Source organism: Thyridium curvatum (assembly GCF_004353045.1).
Source record: "Thyridium curvatum strain D216 chromosome Unknown NODE_95_length_149896_cov_80.229921, whole genome shotgun sequence".
Lineage (NCBI taxonomy): Eukaryota > Fungi > Ascomycota > Sordariomycetes > Thyridiales > Thyridiaceae > Thyridium > Thyridium curvatum.
Genome location: NW_022156850.1, coordinates 14,605 through 33,355, shown reverse-complemented (window position 1 = coordinate 33,355; position 18,751 = coordinate 14,605). Strand labels below are relative to the sequence as shown.

Genomic DNA, 18,751 nt, shown 5'->3' with positions numbered 1-18,751 from the left:
TTCTAGGTGTGTTCGATCATTGCTTCAACATCGTCCCAGGCAGCGGCAGTATGACGCTTTCACCAGTCGAGGAACAGGAAATGATGCCGCGAATCAGGCACTGGCCCAGCATTGCACAGATGTTAGTTAGTCTAGGTGCCGCTGCGCGACGCCTTGAGCTCGGCAAACCCCACAGCTTCGCTTGCGGGCGGACGGGAGGATCCCTCTCGTTGTGCTAGGAAGAACAATCTACAAGTAGGTAGTTACGTAGATCAGTGCTCCATGTCCACGACTGACGAATATCTCGAGCCGGGCTGTCTGTGCCTTGGCGAGGGACCAATCGCTCTTGCTGCCATCGAAACCAAGCCAATCCCGATTATCGCCAACCTTGCGAGCGGAGGGGGAATGCCTCGTCGACGAATGCCCAGGCTCTAATACCTTCCAACATCGCTTGTTAGCGCGGTGTGTGGTGGCTAGTGGTCGTGCTAGAGAGCTCTGGAGGCGTCAAGATGGTGAGGGGGAGTGAGGAAGCTGGCGCGGACTTGGGAGGTCGTTCGGGGCGTAGGTAATCAATTAATCACCGAATCTCGGTCGAGACCCGCCCAGCTGGACAGCTGTGGGTGGCCATTGGTGGCGTCGTGTCGAACTACGGGTCTCCATCTCCCAAGACGAGCTGCTCGCTCTAGTCGCTCTCTCATCCAAGACGTCTAAGCCACGGGTGTGTGTGATGTACGTCTCATCGCTCAGTTATTCCCCATTCTTGGAGGAAACAACCTTAAATCCGCCTTCGATTCTTCTGACGCCAGCCGACCCTTGCCAGGTTGACGCGGCCTTTTTTTATTTCTATTATCTCAATCTCTACGGACGGTGCCTGCCTTGTTCTACTTTGTCATTGTTGTTGTTGTTTCCAAAAGTGCTGCCTGTTGCAGACGGTAGCGACTGCCCCCATGATCTGACTAATTGACGTTTCCTTTTACGCGCTCACTCAGCATTAAATCGGACATTGTGCCCGCCTTGCCCATGGTCAACCATGATTCGCCGTGGCCAATTCCTACCAACAAACAGCTATCACGATATTCTGCTCTTCAGACGACCCATTGAGTCCTGAAAAGCGGTAAACAGAGATCGCGGCCAAGGGCCTACGCCCACACGAGTCCCGTGGAAGCATTGAGGAGGACTGGACGGGCGTAGTCGCCGCATCTTCTCGACCGAGCACGGAGCAACCTCCCTTCGCGACAAGATGGCCTTCCTCCGGCAGACGGGCACCCTCGTCCGCAAGAACTTCCTCATCGTCTGCTGGCGCCATGCCTTCCCGACCTTCATCCGCGCCTTCATCCTCCCCATCATCCTCATGGCCTTCTTCACCTTCGCTCGCAACCTCTTCGTCCCGCCTGCGCTCTTCGGTATCGGCGACTCCCGCCCCGTCAAGTCCCTGCCGGACGCCCTGTCCTACGCCAGTGGCTCCGGTCGAGACACCGTCGCCTTCGTGAACAACGGTCTTGCGGGCGGGCAGATCGACAGCGTCATCAACGTTCTGGCCGGCGTGGTGGAGGGCGCCGGGGCGAAAGTGCGCCGCCTGCGCGTGTCGCAGGAGCTCGATACCGTCTGCAGGAGCTCCCTGCGCGGCGTGACCTCGTGCTACGGCGCCGTCGTCTTCCAAGGGTCGCCTACCGAGGGCGAGGGCCGCATCTGGAACTACACCATCCGCAACGACGGCGCCCTGGGCCTGGGCAAGATCGACGTCGACAAGGGCACCAACGACGGCCAGATCTACATGCTGCCCTTCCAGCACGCCATTGACGCCGCCATCACCGGCATGGACCCCACCGCCGACAAGCCCGTCCTGCCCAACACGACCCACGAATATCCCTACACCACCCTGACGGTCCAGGAGCGCGCCGACAAGATTCGCGTGCAGTACCAGAACTCCCTGACCAACTTCTTGGCCGTCGCCTTCGTCTCGGGTGTCATTGGCGTGTGCTACCACTCCGTCGGCTTCATGGCTACCGAGCGAGAAATTGGTATGGCCACCCTGATCGAAGCCATGATGCCGACCAGGCGCCGCTGGCAGGCCCAGGCCTCGAGGCTCTTGTCGTACCACATCTCTTTTTCGCTAATCTACCTGCCCGGCTGGGTCGTCGGCTCCCTCATCGTGGCCCGCGGAGTCTTTGCCCATACCAACGTCGGCATCGTGCTCATCTACCACATACTCGTGGGTCTAGCATTTGTCTCCATGTCGCTCTTCGGCGGAGCATTCTTCAAAAAGTCTCAGCTGAGCGGCGTCACCGTCACCCTCATATACCTGCTACTAGCCATTGTCGCGCAGACTGTGAGCTACCCAAAGACAGCCACTGTCGCTGTCTTGAGCTTTCTCTTTGCGCCGTGTAACTACACCTACTTCATCACCTACCTGGCCCGGTTCGAGCGCCAGCAGGTGGGCACGAACCTCCTCAAGGTCGGCAAAGACAGCCCTTGGAACGTGCCTGGCCTCGCCCTCTGGATCTTCCTGATAGTCCAGATCATCGCCTATCCTATCATCGGCGCCTTCATCGAGCAGTACCTCTACGGCACCAGCAGCCACGGACGCACCATCGTCTTCGAGGGCGAGTCCGGCCACGAGGGTCTCGACGAGGCCGCCGTCAAGCTCGACGGCTTCACCAAGGTCTACAAGCCGGGTTTCATCCGCCGCATGTTCTCATTCATCTCTAAGCCGAAGCCACCCGTCTACGCCGTCAACGGCCTGACGCTCTCCGCCGGCCGCGGCCAGATCCTCGCGCTGCTCGGCGCCAACGGCAGCGGCAAGAGCACGACGCTCGACTCGATCGCCGGCACAAACAGGCTAACCAGCGGCAGCATCACCATCGACGGCACCGGCGGTCTGGGCATCGCGCCGCAGAAGAACGTCCTCTGGGACGAGGTCACGGTCGAGGAGCACGTGCTCATCTTCAACAAGCTCAAGTCGCCCGGGCAGGTGGCCTCGCGGGCCGAGATCCTCGAGCTGATCGCCTCGGTCGACCTGGACCGCAAGGTGAAAGCGCAGTCCAAGACGCTCTCGGGCGGGCAGAAGCGCAAGCTGCAGCTCGGCATGATGCTGACGGGCGGCAGCGCCGTGTGCTGCGTCGACGAGGTCTCGAGCGGGCTCGACCCGCTCAGCCGCCGCAAGATCTGGGACATCCTGCTCGCCGAGCGCGGCCGGCGCACCATGATCCTGACGACGCACTTCCTCGACGAGGCAGACCTCCTGGCGGACCACATCGCCGTGCTGTCCAAGGGCACGCTGAAGGCCGCGGCGTCGTCGGTGGAGCTCAAGGACAGGCTGGGCGGCGGGTACCGCATCCACGTGCACAAGACCAAGGCGCTCGTCGACGGGCCCCCGGTCGAGGGCGTCTTCAAGAAGAACTCGTTCGACGTCATCACCTACATCGCCCCGTCGTCGCGTCTCGCCGCCGAGGTCATCAAGACTTTAGAGAGGGAGGGCATTCACGATTACCGCTTCTCGGGCCCTACCATCGAGGACGTCTTCCTGCAGCTAGCGGAGGAGGTCAAGGACCAGAGCAATCCTTCTTCTTCGGACGGTCCACCGATCGGAGGCGCAGGTGCAGCGGCAGCTATCGGCACTGAAAAGGGCGGCGCGGCGCTGGAGGACGTACGTGTCACGGACGAGAAGCAGGACGACCTCGAGCTGCTCTCTGGCCAGCGCATCGGGTACGTCCGCCAGGCGTGGGTGTTGTTCCTGAAGCGCTGCGTCATCTTCAAGCACAACTGGGTGCCATACTTTGCAGCATTCATCATCCCCGTCATCGCCGCGGGCCTGGTCACGCTCTTTGTGCGCGACCAGACGCCTCCAGGATGTACGCCCTCACAGCAGGGCACCGAGGAGAAACCGCAGAGTTTCCTGACCAATGACTTTGGCGGCTCTATTTTCTTCGTCGCCGGGCCCCCCTCGCAATTCTCCCCGACCAAGCTGATCGACCTCTTCCTGCCAGCCTTTGGCGGCGCTTCAGCCGGTTCCGGCAACTCGACCAACGGGGCTGCTGCGGGAGGGCTGGCCCGCATCGCCAACAATATCACGTTTGCCAATACCTACGAGGAGTTTCAGAACCTCATCGTGAGGGACCGCAAAAAGGTCACACCCGCGGGATGGTGGCTCGGCGATGCCAACTCGCCGCCCACGGTCGCCTACAAGGCCAACTACCTCGACACGGTCAACGCCTTCTTTGGCCAGACGCTGCTCGACATGATGCTGACCAACACGTCCATCGCTGCCACATACGCGCCCTTCAACATCCCATGGGCCCCCGATACGGGCAAGTCGCTGCAGCTGCTCGTCTACATCGGCCTCGCCCTGTGCGCCTACCCGGGCTTCTTCGCGCTGTACCCAAACCTGGAGCGCCGGCGCAACGTCCGCGGGCTCGAGTACTCCAACGGCGTGCGCGTATTCCCGCTGTGGGCGGCGTATGTGGCATTTGACTTTGCCATCGTCATCCTGTCGTCGGCGCTCGCCGTCATATTGTTTGCGGCGCTGTCCAAGGTGTGGTACCACGTCGGCTACCTCTTCCTCGTCTTTGCGCTGTACGGCCTCGCCATGACGCTGCAGGCCTACCTCATCTCGCTCTTCAGCCGCAACCAGCTGTCGGCCTACGCCTTCACGGCGGCGGGCCAGGCCGTCTTGTTCCTGGTGTACCTGATCGCTTACCTGTGCACCATCACCTACGCGCCGGTCAACAAGGTCGACAACTACCTGCTCCTCGTGCACTTCCTCGTTTCGGCGTTTGCGCCCATCGGCTCCGTGATCCGATCCATGTTCCTCGCCCTCAATCTTTTCTCGGCGACCTGCGTCGGAGACCAGATCGCGCCCAACCCGGGCGGCATCCTGCAGTACGGCGGGCCGATCCTCTACCTCATCGTGCAGTCGGTGCTCTTCTTCCTGCTGCTGCTCGTCTGCGACAGCGGCAAGGCCAAGTTCTGGTTCGCCCGCCTCTTCTCGCGGCGGTCCAAGAAGAACTCCGCCAACGACGATGCAGGCCCGCAGGACGGCGCCGACGCCGAGATCGCCAACGAGCTGGTCCGCGTGACGTCGTCGGTGCGCGGGTCGACGACGGAGCCCCTCGACGGCCTGCGCGCCGTGCACCTGAGCAAGACGTTCGGCAAGAACACGGCCGTCGACAACGTCACGTTTGGCATCAAGCGCGGCGAGGTGTTCGCGCTGCTGGGCCCCAACGGCGCGGGCAAGTCAACGACCATCAGCATGATCCGCGGCGACCTGCAGCCCGACAGCGGCGGCGACGTCTTCGTCGAGAACGTGTCGGTGTCGCGGCGGCTGGCGGCCGCGCGCGCGCACCTGGGCGTGTGCCCACAGTTCGACGCCGTGGACCAGATGACGGTGCGCGAGCACCTGCGGTTCTACGCGCGCGTGCGGGGCATCCCGGACGTGGAGCACAACGTGCGGGCCGTGACGCGGGCGGTCGGCCTGCAGGCGTTTCGGGACCGGCAGGCGCACGCGCTGTCGGGCGGCAACAAGCGCAAGCTGAGCCTGGGCATCGCGCTCATGGGCAACCCCTCGGTCGTGCTGCTCGACGAGCCGAGCTCGGGGCTCGACGCGGCGGCCAAGCGCGTCATGTGGCGCACGCTGGCGGCGACGGTGCCCGGCCGGTCGATCCTGCTGACGACGCACAGCATGGAGGAGGCGGACGCGCTGGCGGGGCGGGCGGGCATCATGGCGAAGCGCATGCTGGCCATGGGCACGGTCGACCAGCTGCGGGCGCGGTTCGGCGACAGGCTGCACGTGCACCTCGTGTGCAAGGGGGCGCCGCGGACGAGCGACGCCGACGTGGCGAGGGTGCGCGCCTGGGTCGGCGCGGCGTTCCCCGGCGCGGAGATGGAGGACAAGACGTACCACGGCCAGATGCGGTTTTCGATTCCGGCGAGGGAGGTCGTCCTTGCGCGCTCGGGCGGCGCTGCGTCAAGAAGGGCTGAAGGGGGGGTAGAAGGAAGAGGTGGTGGTGGTGGTGGGAAAGGCGGGGAGTCGTCGGTGGCGACGGTGCAGGAGCAGAGCGCTATCGGGCAGCTCGTCGTCCTGCTGGAGGAGGAGCGGGAGAGGCTGGGCGTGGAGCACTACAGCGTCAGCCCGACGACGCTGGACCAGGTGTTCTTGACGGTCGTGGGGCGGCACAACGTCGTGGAGGAGGGGTACCAGGCTGCGCATGAGGGGGAGGACAAGAAGAAGGGGTGGTTTAGGAGGAGGAAAGTGAAGTGAAGTGAAGTGAGAGGAGAGGAGAGGAGAGAAGGTGTGGTGAGAAGGGCAAAGGGTTTATTTGGAATGTACAATAAGTTACCTGTATGGTGCAAGATGGGGAGGGATGGGATTGTTAGATCACGGACAGTCAGCAAGCATTATTGCCCAGCATAAGACTGCATGGGACCAAAATCTGAGCATTTGGGGATGGGGGCATTCTGCATTAGAGGTACGGGGGGGCTGGACTGGACCCTGGGATGGAATGCTGGGACGCATATAACTGCATCATCTCCTTGGTACATAAATGAAGATATTCAGATCTCACTTTGGGAAGTCGTGGCTTTACTGTATTGTATTAAAGTGTTGTCAAAACAAGGTCGCCGCGGGTGTGAGATGAGTGGAGATTGTGAGAAAGCTGGAACCCTGTCAAAATTAAAACCAGCACAAGTAGGTACACACACACTTAAACCGCAGCGCGGAAGTGGAAGAACATAGACGAACCCGCACGCGCACAACTACTTACTACAATGGCATCCACATCATAGCACTTGATACTCTCTCATCACGATGGGCAAACGCAAGAGAAAAGGCCTCCCCAGCCGCCACGCAGCCAGCAGCGCATCGCCTTGCCCCCTCCTCCCCAAGAACTGGCCCCAGGACGTAACCTACCTCACCGAGCCCACCTACTCCCGGCACATCACCCCTTCGCAGCTCGCCCTCCTCCGCACGCCGGACCCGTCCCTGCCCCGCATCCCCCCGGCGCCGCCGCCAGGCCCGTGGCCCGACGTGCTCATCGCGCCCATCACCGCGCCCTCGCACCCGGCCCGCGGCCAGCGGGGGCTCTTCGCGGCGCGGGACCTGCCGCCGGGGTCCTTTGTGGTGCCGTACCTGGGGCACTACTACCACGCCGCCGGGATGACGGGCACTACTGAGGGCGCGGGCGCGGAGGAGGAGGAGGCGCGCCGCCACGCGGCGGCGTCGGACTACGACCTGTGGCTGGACCGCGGGGCCGGCGTGGCCGTCGACGCGGCGCGGGCGGGCAACGAGGCGCGCTTCGTCAACGACTACCGCGGCACGGGGGCGCGGCGGGCCAACGCCGAGTTCCGGGAGGTGTGGGACGCGGTCCGGGGGGAGAAGGGCATGGGGGTCTTTGTGCTGCCTCTGGGCAAGAGGCGGGCTGCGAAGCTGGCGAGGAGGAGGAGGGAGGGGAAGGTGGCTGCTGGTGGTGGGAGGAAGAGGGCTGGCGGTGGTGAGGAGAAGGAGGAGGAGGAGGAGGAGGAAGATGACGGGTGGATTCGGAAAGGAAAAGAGATTCTGGTCAGTTATGGGAAGGGGTTTTGGGAGAAGAGGAGGGAGGAGGAGATGGGTGGAGAGGGTGAAGGTGGTTTTGAGACGGAGCAGCGGTATGAGCGAGGTCAAGACGAGGCTGAGCCTTGTGAAGAGGACGACGAAGAGGAGTGGGAGGGCTTCGCAGACGCGCCATCCACCGCTCCTACGTAGTAGATACGGTAGACACACTTCAAACCCGGGGAACAGGACAGAGGAACACTCCCTCCACGCTTCGATTCAAAAGACACACATGAGTCTCACACAAAACAAAAGCATGCAAACTCAAAGCACATGCGCATCATCAGACCAAGAAAGCGCCGAATTACAAAAGTTGTATTAAGCGTTCAAGTATTTATAATGTTCAGGCTCAACTCAACCAGCCCATACTCTTACAGCGCTTCAAGCCTCCAATCGACGAACGCCGTCTCCACAAGAATAACGTGTCACCTAAAAGAGTCATCCTTCCATCGTCTCCTAAACAGCAGCAGCAGCATCAGCAGCAGTAGTAGCAGCAGGGGGTATCATAGCGCTCAAATAACCAGCATGCAGCATGGGCCGCGGGTTGAACCCGAGGTCCTCAAAGTCGACGCTCGAGGGCGGCCACTCCTTGTCGGCGGCAGTCGCGCCAGCGCCGCCGTCCGCCCCGTCCACACCAGCACCGTCGCCGCCCTTGCCGGCACTCGCAGCACTGCCACTGTCCGCCCCGGCCGCCGCGGCGAGGTCAGCAAGGTGCTGCAGGTTCTGGTTCGCCGCCGCCGCCGCCTCCGCGGCAGCCGCAGTGGCCGAGCCGCCCGACACCGCCGTCTCGGACCGCATCATGTCGGCGACCTTGTCCCGGATCGCGTTGTCCCACGTCGACGGCGCGATCGACCCCTCCAGGAAATTCTCGAGCAGCAGCTTGGACGCCTGCTCGCGCGTCTTGTCCACTTTCGTCAGCTTGGCCAGCGACAGCGTCGCGAGCGACGTGAAGTAGTGGTTCAGCGGGCTGACGAGCTGCGTGCTCAGCGACAGCACCTTGAGCGTCTCCTTGGCCGCCCAGAGCACCTCGGTCGAGTGGACGCTGGGCAGCAGCAGGTAGGCCAGCAGCCGGCAGTGCCAGTAGGTCAGGAACACTACGGGGTGCGAGGCCGGCGTGATGTCGGCGGGCACGTCGTACTGCCAGAGCTCGAGGGCCACACCCAGCTTGTTACTGTGGATGGGCGGCGCGTCCCAGGCGCGACGGCGTGGCTGCACGGGCGACAGGACTCCCTGTTCGTAGGACCCGAGCAGAAAAATGATTTCTAGATTCAGCAAGTTAGCTTTTCTGACCATCATCGCTGCTCACAAGTCCAGGTTCAAAGACGGGTTACGTACTGATGAAGCAAGCCCCGGCCTCCCCGAACAGGGGCTTCAGGATAGACGCCGGAGGCAGGACCGTCGTCCTCTCGTGGATCAGCATCGGCTTGCCGGTGCCGACGGCGTTGAAGCGGTCCAGCGCCACCAGCGCCCACCACGCCCGCATCGCAACCTTGTCGTCCGAGTCGGCGTCGGCCTGGAAATCGAAGGAGCCCTCGACCTGCTTCTCGCGCAGGCCCATGCCGTACGCCACGTCGACGGCCCTCGCAAGCAGGGCGGACTTGGGAGGTCCGCCGTGGCGGCCTTTGATGGCCTGCGGGCCGTGGTTGTCGGCTTCGATGGCAAGGAGGAGGAGTGTCTGGAGGTGGACCAGGTTCTCCACATCGGAGCGGCTGCCGGGAGCGATCTCAAAGCTGAAGAGCAGGCGGTTTGCCAAGCGAGGATCACCACTCTGCGGTGCAATGGCCTGGAATGACTCCATGGTTGCGTACAGCGCCTCGATGAAGGCTGCTCGGAGAGCCGGCTGGCACTTGGCAGCAGTATCCTCGATCTTCTGCTTCGTGCTTGCCAGGAACGGGAGAGACGGGTAGATGATCGACATGAAGCTAGACGGTCATCAGTATATGACATATTGGCACGCACTAAGAGTATACAGCTGTGCATACCTATGAAAGACCGGATCATCGAGACCTCGGATATGATCTGAGGGGACATCAACTCCATTCTCCTCAGTCGCCGGCGCAGGTGTCTCGGACGTAATCGGCTTCACCGTCAACGGACGAGGCACGAGCGAGATTGGAGACTGAGCCTCGCGCGGGCCCTGAGGCGTCTGGAAGGTCTGGTTGGGCCTGGGCTCAGAACCCCAGGTTGTCTGTCGATTCGGGGTCGGTGTCGCGTAGCCATCGCCCGAGATACTGGAGAAGGGCCTCTTGGCATTTTCATTCAGCGGCGCGGAGGGAGAGTAAGACCCAGACTCTCTCCTGGCACCATTGAGGTCCAATCCCTCCAAGACCTGACTTCCCAGCTTTCCCTCGATGGAGTTGATCCTGTCGGCCAGCTCCTTGATGTATCTATGCGGCATACATTGTCAGTATCAACAAGTCTTGAGTAACAAAACGAGTGGGAAGTTGCTGAAAGCTCCATCGGGATGAGAACATACCCTTTACTAGGCCCCCGCTTCTGAGGCACACGGCTGAACAGACATTGGATCTGCGAGCGCCGGCAGTTGGAGCACGACTCCTCGCCCGTCTCCGAGATTGCATCGCACTTGACCTTCTTCCGCCGGCACTCGTCACAGGCGCGTGACACCTTGGACCTCTTCCTTGGAGGGGTGCTATCGACCGGCACATAACCGCCAGCCTGCTGGGCGAACTGGGCCATCTGTAAAGGGGTGGGCAGGTGCTGTGGCTGCTGAGGGGACTCGCCATACTGATGCGGCTGCTGCTGGTCTGGGTGAGGGAGGCCGTGGTGCAGGCTGGGGTCATGCGGCTGCAAGTTTGGGTCATGGCCTTGGAGGTTGGGGTCATGGCCCTGCATATTCGGGTCGTGGCCTTGCAAGTTCGGATCGTGGCCTTGCAGATTGGGGTCGTGACCCTGTAGGTTAGGGTCGTGAGGCTGCATATTTGGATCCTGACTTTGGAAATTTGGGTCCTGAGAGTGGAGGGCATGATCCTGGGTGTGCATGTCTGCCTCTTGGGGATGATGGAAGCTGGGGTCACTCTCATGCAAAGCCGGCTCCTGGGTGTGCAAGTTGGGATCTTGTACCTGCAAGCTAGGGCCCTGGGCGTGAAGAGCTTGCTCCGGGCCTTGCAGGCTGTGGTCTTGGTCCTGCAAGCCAGGATCGTGGTTCTGTACGTCGTGCTCCTCGTGGTTGACCTCCATCATGGGCGCAAGCCCCTGGCTCAGCTGCGCAGCGAGCTGCAGCTCCTCGGCACTAACAGAGGGCCGCCGCTCCTGCTGTTGCGCGGCCGCATCGGGGTGTTGGCCGTCCATCGCCTGGTCGATCTGGGGGTCGAGTTGGGGATCGCGCTGGGCACTGGCAGCATAATACTGCGCAAGGTCCTGGCCGTCGGCTGTGGGCGAAGGGTACTGCTGCATGATCAAGTCATCCGAGTCCTGGCCCGGGTCTCTCTTCTCCATGGTGACAGTGCGGAACAGGTGGCCGAGGGACACATGAAAAGCTCCAACAACTACTGGTACAGACTGGCCCGGGATGTCTCAAGGTGTAGACACGTATATACAGTACGGGTAGATCGTGTATGGGGGTTGACCGGTATGATTCAGTGTGTAGGACGCAGTCGCGACAAGCTCGCGTGTCGACGTGTTCAAGTCGTGAACTCTGTGATGACTAGGTCAAGTCGAGGAGCGGTCGAGGCAGCAGAGTCGGAACAATCGACGCTACAGTCACACAATGGTACAGCGCAAGGACCGCATCATCTGTCTCCTGGCTAACTCTGCATCTCGGAACACCGAATTAGTTATTTGTCTGGCTTGTATTTCGGAATAGACTGCATGGCTAAATGACAAGAATTGGTGCGATGCGCGTCCAATGCGAGCAGCCCTCAGCACAGCAGAGGCAAAGGCGAGCGCAGAGGCTCGCGCACACGATGGTGGTGCCAGCAGCAAGGTAGGAAGGGGGGAAAGGCATCTTTGGTTGGCAGGTTGTAAGAGTGCTCACCTAGTAAATGGACTTGATGATAATCCGATGCGATGGATTATTTCTGGACGATCTGATTCCGGCGGAATAGGAAGAACCAGGAGGCCGAAGATTGGGAGGGAAAAGGGAACGGCAGGAGTTTTGACCGTGCAAGAAAGAGCGGGGCCCGAAAATTCTTCGAACTGCAAATTATTGAGGGAAGGCGTGGTCCGTGCACAGAGCTCACGACTTGCTGGGGGGAGGAAGGCAGTGGGGTGGGTCATCATCACTACCTAGGAAGCCACAACCACTGGCTTCTGATATGATGATGCCTCTGTGTGTAAGTCATGACATGTGAAGCCGTGGCTTCTCACCACGAGACTCGCCGGCGCTGTACACTGTAGCGCTGAATAAGTGACACTACATACATGGATGGAAATGAGAAATGCTGTATGATCTATGGAACGAAGTAGGATTCTTGACAAATAATTAATTAGTTGTATTTCCTTGATGTCTCGAGAAGTTAATATGGGAGCTGCTCTTTATGCTGACAAGGACTGGACACACATACAATCAATCTCTCAAGGCCATAGAGTTTGTAATAATCAGGCTCAATACCATTTTGATATACGTAGTTCAAGTGCTGTAGAGTACAATGAGCCCCAGCCCTTCACAACTTCCCCTTCCCCTTCCCTTTCTCCTTCTTCTCCCTCTCCCTCACCGACTGCGCACTCCTCAACAGCCCATACATGCTCTGCAGCCTCCTCATCTCCACCCCCTTCGCCCTCGCGATCCTCACGGGGTTGCCCAGGATGACCTCGATCTCCAGCGGCCGGCCGGCCTCCCAGTCGAGCAGCATCGACGGCCTGGCCCCGGCATTGCGCTCCGTGCTCCGGATGATCCGCTCGGGCGTCGCGTACCCATGCCCCTCCACCCTCCCGGCGTCCTCGAACGAGCGGCCCAGCACCGTCGGCGCCGCGGCCCAGACCTCGTCCATGACGCCGCGCAGGTGGGCCCGCAGCTCCGGGTCCGTCAGCATGTCGGCGTTGCCCCGGCCGCCGGACAGCACGGCCGACGGGTTGAACGCGGCGTTGATGCACAGCTTGTGCCACCGCACCGTCTGCAGGCCGAGCTCCGTCAGCGCCTCGGCGTCCTTGACGCCGCCCAGCCCCGCCAGCCACCCCGCCAGGTCGGCCGTGGCCCGCGCGCCCCGCTCCGAGAGCGCCGCCCGCGCGTCGTCGTAAGGAGACTGCCGTCTGCTTCCCTCCTTCTTGCTGCTGCCGCCGTCGCCGTCGCCGTCAGAGTCAGAGTCAGAGAGCGAGGCCGAGTCGGTGTAGGGCCCCAGGTGCACCCGCGTCCAGCGGTTCTGCCGGATCGTGCCCGGGCGGATCTGCTCCGCGCTGATGACGGTCACGGCGCTGACGATGGGCGTCCCCGGGAACCGCCGGCGGTACGGGTCCTCGACGCCCACGCCGTTCTGGATCAGCACGATGGCCGAGCCGGGCCCCACGAGCGGCGCGATGGTGGCCGAGTCGTCGCCGCGGTCCGGCAGCGCCTTGGTGGTCACGACAATGAAGTCCCAGCCCGTGCTGGGCGGTGCTGCCGCAGCCGCCGCCGCCGGCGACGACGACGACGAGCCGTCGAGCGGGTTGGAGGCCGGCGCCGTGGAGGCGGCCGCTACTGAGGGGAACACGGCGTGCGGATGGAAGGTGTAGTTGCCGAAGGAGCGGGTCTCGAGGTGCATGCCCTCCTTGGCCAGGGGCGCGTAGTTTGACCGGGCAATGAGGGAGACGTGGATGTTGTGGGAGGGCTTAGGGGGGAAGGCATGGTCAGTCAGAATTCATTGTCAATGAAATATGAGAAAAGGCGATCTCTCGGTAGTTATATTCCCAGATGATCAAGCTTCAAAAACGTGTGTGCTGCTGGGTGATATGAGATGCATCGTCCACTCACATGGTGCAGCCGCGAGGCGTAGAAGCCGCCCACCGCTCCGGCGCCCACAAAGACAATGTGAATGGGCCTATCTCACTCGATGTTAGAAGTCGGTATAGGAGGTATATCAATGGTTTACAATCATCGTTGGGGGAGAGGTATACCTCGAAGGGTCCGCAGACCCGGCCTGTGATGCAGTCATAATGAGTCCCCAATCCTGCTCCTGCTGAATCGTGAGAGGTTTCGGTCCAGAAGCTCCGAGCACACGAAGTTTGAGGTACAACGCTTAAGCAGACTTCAGAAAATTAGACAGTAAGACTGTGGTGGAATCGTGGGCACGTTTCAAGGCTCGAGATTGATGATGTCCAGTGATGGCGGCGGATGATGCACTACTGGGACGCCATCGCATCACCTACAGCCGAGGCCGACATGCCGACATAGCGTCACGTCCCCCGCCCCGCCCGCCGTTTCAAGGAGGCCATAGCTTCCTAAGCTCCCTCTAAGCTTGTGGGGATAGCCGAACAGCTTGCGAGAGACCATGGAAATCAATTCCAAGTGAAAGCCTGGCGGATGCTTGCGACTTCGACATTGGTCTTGGATGAGCAGTGAATGCAATTGAGTGTCGGTAAAGCTTGATGATCCACTTCTTGATATCATGCGCATACATTTGCGGTGTTCAGGTGGTAGGTTGATTCGCTTCGGACAAAGGCATAAATTATAATAGGCATTTGCACGATCTCACTATCTGAACAATCTACATCGACCCTCGCAGCCGGTGAAGCCTTCGCCAATCTCAGCCATCAGCCATCAAGCCAAGTGGCAAAGCAAAAGGAGCAGGCGACTCACAAAAACCTACGGCGCAAGCCGCTCGTCTCACACGGCATCAAGTCTGCAAATGTGGCCAAGCTAAATGACTACACAAAAGGGCGAGACCATTTTTTGTCTCTCATGAGAGCGACAACCAAGAAGAAGCAGCTGATCGATTGGTGGTCCTACCTCTGTCATGCCTACCTACCGACTTATTCAACAGAAAGAGTGGCGAGATAACGGACTCACCGAATCGCTGCCAGACAGTCTACATGAGCACCAAAACAATTTCCTTCTGGATAGTTAGTTATGCAAGCGGAAAAGACAAAAACGCCAAAGTGATCGATCAGATATACCCATGCGAGGTCTCGAATTCAGCCACCGGCCGAGAACAGATGCTCAACCGCAGTGGTATTCTTCGCCTCTTGTCCCGGTTACACAAAATGATGCACACGAACGACAGAAAAGTTGCTGATACCTAATCAATGACGGACCCCCAGCCAGTGCCTTGCAATCTTGGTGTTTGAAAATGGTTGCTGTCAAGCCGTGGGGGTTCCGCACCTGCACTGCACTGCACTTTGGTCCACACAATCTCGCGGCCGTGTGTCCGCGGGGGGGAGGATGCGGATGGAACGAACACCCTCGGCTCCTCCTGCAGCCAGAGCTGAGAGGGGAACGAGCAAACCCCAGCGTAGCCAATGTCTTGCATGTCTAGACCTACCTGTGGTGGCGAACGGAGGGGAGTCGTGGGCCAGTCGCCTATTGCACAATGACCAGCCAGAGAGCCTGACGCACTCACTCGCCCAATCAAGCGATGCGGTGAACGCCTCAATGGCAGGCTGTCTCTCATGCAATGCGCCTGCAATGGTCTGCCAACGCCCTTGCAAAAGAAAAAGAAAAAAGCACATCCATGCATATGCAAACAGACACACAGAGAGAAACCGTTGCCTCCTCTCACATCCTCCCGGCCGATCAGTGGCGGCACTCCCGTCTTCCCCCGTGCGGGATGTGGACAGTTGACAGCGAGGCGTAGGTGCGGTGTGGCCTGATGCTCCACGATCTGCAGCGCATTGGGGGAGAATTTAGCTTTGTTTGCTCTTGAAGCCGGTCTCTGTCGATCGCTGTGCCTATCTGCCGTCGGTAGGCGTTGGTTGCAAAGCATCGGTATTGGCGCCGACGGAACTGATGTCGAGAGTGCAACCCAGCCAGGAGGGTTGGGTCTCTTTTGGGCAGTTCCATCCCGTCTCCTTCGTCCGGCAGACAGCCAGCCCGGCTTTTCTTCGACCGGTACCAGGGCGGACCTAGCCTCGAGCAGAGAAGCCGGGTCATGCGATCTTCAAAGATGATGGCCGCATGACTCTGGAGAAGAGCAGGCGAACGACATGTCCAAAATGCACACCCCAAGGCACCAAGGAGCAGGGAGGGTGGCCCCCGGAGCACACCGTGACAATACCTGTTTTCTGCAGGTATTCGCTAGCTTCCCCCATGGGCAAGGGCCCTGGGTTTGGGGTAGATACAGGGAAAGCAACCCGTCATTGCAACTTGGTTCCCATCCCCTCCCCCCCCTCTCCGCATCCAGTCGGTGATGTCGGGTTGAGCCGGGCAACGGGCGCGGGGTCAATGGGGCACTGCCAAGAAATTCAGACGGCTGAAAGGATCGTAAAACAGAGAAGAACAATGGCCTTCTAGAAGCCGCCATGGAAGCGTGAGACGGGTCCTTTTGGGGAGGCGGCGCGGTAACGCGAAATCGATCGGAATACCCTGATTGTGGTGCTTGTCTGACACGAGACGAAGTTGGCAAATCAGGGTCCGCTGCCGCCCTCCATCTCTTCGCATTCAGGATTTGCTGCTTGCTCTCCGGAGACCACCCTGTGCCCAGCTCACTTGCTCTTCTCAGAGGCAGAGGGCTGCCGTCTCGAGGGATACAGCACCATGTCAGTCGATTAGCAAACGAGAGTGATATGACAGTCGACCGGCCAGCGCCGAGACCTATGACCGTATTCGTAGGATGCAGCCTGCAATGCACAATATCCGGCAACTCAAAGAATGAGCTGCATTGAAGCCTTGTCGGTCCACGAAAATAGCTGGTCAAGCGACCTGTCTCCTATTCATCATGACAAGATAAGTCAACTTCCACAAAGCTTCACCTTCGGGCCCTGGGAGTGGTTTGTGATTCCCCAACCAGCCATGGTGACTTGGCTGGTATGCGCCCTCATGGGTCACCAAGCGTGTGACCGTCGTCCTGAAATGCCCTGTAATAAGTGATAGGTTTAGAGTGGGCGAATCCGATGTTTTGGCGGAGAGAGAGGGCGAACGGTCGGGGATTTGGTCGGGTGGGACAGGTCCCTCCTTTGAGCAGCCTGCAGCACACCTGGTCGGAGGAGGGCCCTCCTCCCCAATCGCTGGCCTGGCCACGGCTGCGCGGCGTGCATGCTTGACATCATGGAGCAGCAAGTCCCTGGACCACAGGTCGACAGGGTGCAGCAGGAGTAAGCTCCCCTTCTGAGCTTCCCAAAGCAGGTGGCTTCAGCCACTTTGTTTTCGGCCCTGTCCTGAGGACGGAACGAGCATGAGCATGAGCATGTGTGTGTCTGGGTGCCCGCGTAAGACGGCATGTCATTTGACACGACAGGACTGGCCGTTTCGTATGCCCGGTTCTGCCCGTCCCCAATCACGGGCACATTTCAAAAGGACCTGTCATTCTGACGACTCTGCTTTTTGTGTCGTATTTCGAACCGCAACCGAATGGCTGACTGAAACGCAAGCGCAAGGGAAAGCTGCCGTGACGGTGGCTGAATTGCCCGTCGACATTTGATCCACCCAGGGTTGCCGTGTAAGCCGCCTTTTCATCAATGAACTCGGGGGCGTATGCTTCTTGCGTAAAGAGCCAAGGAGCTGGGCAGTCGCATGGCCTCCTGCTTGACATTGGATCCTCATCTCGGCAAGCGATGCCTGTCAATCGGCAACTGTTTCTACTTTACGTGTAGCAAAGTGCCCATCAAAAGTCTTGAGCTACCAGGCAAAAGTGATTTCCTCAAGAGGCAATCCGCAACTGTGGGTAGCATCTCCAGCGCCGCGCTCATGGGACGTGCGTGGCAGTACACGACGGTGGACCCCAGGACAATCCAGAGTGGACTTGAGTTGGTGGTGGGTGTCTGTGGTGTGGAAGCGATCCAGTGGTAGCCACAGGTAGGACGTAACTGGAGAGTCGGTGAGTGGCCAACTTTATGAGCCGGCCTGACCAGCACAAGGTGATCTCCAAGGCCAAGGGCCAAGGAGAAGCCAATTGCTAATGGCTGTGAAAAGCACAAGGGATGAGGTCGGTCGGGCTCGTACACTGCCTCTTGTTGGACTTTGCACGCAATGAGGAGGGACCTCTGCTACTGTAGATGCCGGGACCAGCAATCAAAGTGGGCAGCTGGATGTGCACGACCCAACCTACTCAAGCAAGTGCTTGGGTAGTTATGTCATGAACATTGAGAACAGGCTGTAGAACTTGACCGGAATCTGGTGGGAGCGGGAGGAATGGGGGGTGTGCAAAAGGGCCAGGACCGGCATGTAGTGTGTGCGTGCGAGCCTTGAGCCACGGACTGGATCAGGTCGATGGGGCTCTCTGGTCACTGCGCTGGTCCCCTGCTGCAGATCGTACAGGCCTGAACCCTTCCCTGTAGAGTCTGGTCAGTTTCAGTGAAGTTGCCAGCCAATTGAGATGGATCGCGCAAGCCAAGGGAACCAAGCTGCCTGGTAGTACTTGTAACGTTAGCTGTACGTTTTACTGGCACCCTGCATCCTCGCTGCCACTGCTACATCGTCATAGGCAGGCCGGCCGGCGCTGTCTCTGAGAAGGAAGCCTGACCCTCTCCTGCTTCTGTTCCTGTGGACTTTGTCTTTCCCTTTGCTGTAGGAGGATGTATCAAGGAGGGAGGCCAGATCGAGGCAGAACCTTACCGCTCACCGCAAGATTGAGATTTACACTCTATTGCGGATCTGAGAGCTACTCCGTATTCTCTTTGGTGCAATCTCATTTGACATTTCTTCGCTGTTACGTAGGGTCGCCAGCTAAACCGAAACCAGGGTTTCGCTCGTGTGCAGACGCACTACTTGTAGGCGGTGGATTGGCCTGGTGAGCTAGGTACTCCGTACTCTGTACCTCGTAGATGGTAGATGGGTGGATGGCCCAGGATGGGGGTCGGTTTCGTGCTAAGCAAGACCAGGGAAGGCAGATCAGAGCTTTTCCGGGGCCTCTGTCCACGAAATGCTGCAGCGAGTGGTGGAGTGGCTGTTTGGAGTGCAAATGCAGCAGGAAGATTCAATTCTTTAGCGGCTGTTAGGTCCCCGGTTCCGTCCTGGCGGCCAGGTCTCGTATGCGAGCGGCCGGATCAATCGAATTGGACAATCGAGTTTTGTCATAAGTTTGGCAGATGAGATAATGCCAATCGCTGGCCAGTCCGACATCGTCTCTTGGCTGCTAGGCGTCGCTCTAGTCAACATGCCTCTAG

General features: G+C 59.8%; 4 protein-coding genes across 4 annotated transcripts; 3 read left to right on the top strand and 1 right to left on the bottom strand.

The window, feature by feature from the left end:
- Nucleotides 1–1,219: 1,219 nt before the first annotated feature.
- On the top strand, nucleotides 1,220–6,235 carry E0L32_010969 (uncharacterized protein; the record flags this gene model as incomplete). Its single annotated transcript, XM_031133645.1, has 1 exon — nucleotides 1,220–6,235. The coding sequence occupies one exon, from the start codon at nucleotides 1,220–1,222 to the stop codon at nucleotides 6,233–6,235; it is 5,016 nt and encodes a 1,671-aa protein (XP_030988785.1).
- Nucleotides 6,236–6,781: 546 nt separating this feature from the next.
- E0L32_010968 (uncharacterized protein) lies at nucleotides 6,782–7,714 on the top strand (the record flags this gene model as incomplete). The annotated part of the gene is made up of 1 exon (XM_031133644.1): nucleotides 6,782–7,714. One exon carries the CDS (start codon nucleotides 6,782–6,784, stop codon nucleotides 7,712–7,714), a length of 933 nt encoding a protein of 310 aa, XP_030988784.1.
- A 303-nt stretch (nucleotides 7,715–8,017) lies between these two features.
- Nucleotides 8,018–11,017, bottom strand: E0L32_010967 (uncharacterized protein; the record flags this gene model as incomplete). The annotated part of the gene is made up of 4 exons (XM_031133643.1): nucleotides 8,018–8,823; nucleotides 8,897–9,483; nucleotides 9,544–9,948; nucleotides 10,038–11,017. The coding sequence occupies 4 exons, from the start codon at nucleotides 11,015–11,017 to the stop codon at nucleotides 8,018–8,020; spliced, it is 2,778 nt and encodes a 925-aa protein (XP_030988783.1).
- A 1,151-nt stretch (nucleotides 11,018–12,168) lies between these two features.
- Nucleotides 12,169–13,197, top strand: E0L32_010966 (uncharacterized protein; the record flags this gene model as incomplete). Its single annotated transcript, XM_031133642.1, has 1 exon — nucleotides 12,169–13,197. One exon carries the CDS (start codon nucleotides 12,169–12,171, stop codon nucleotides 13,195–13,197), a length of 1,029 nt encoding a protein of 342 aa, XP_030988782.1.
- Between the last annotated feature and the right edge of the window lie 5,554 nt (nucleotides 13,198–18,751).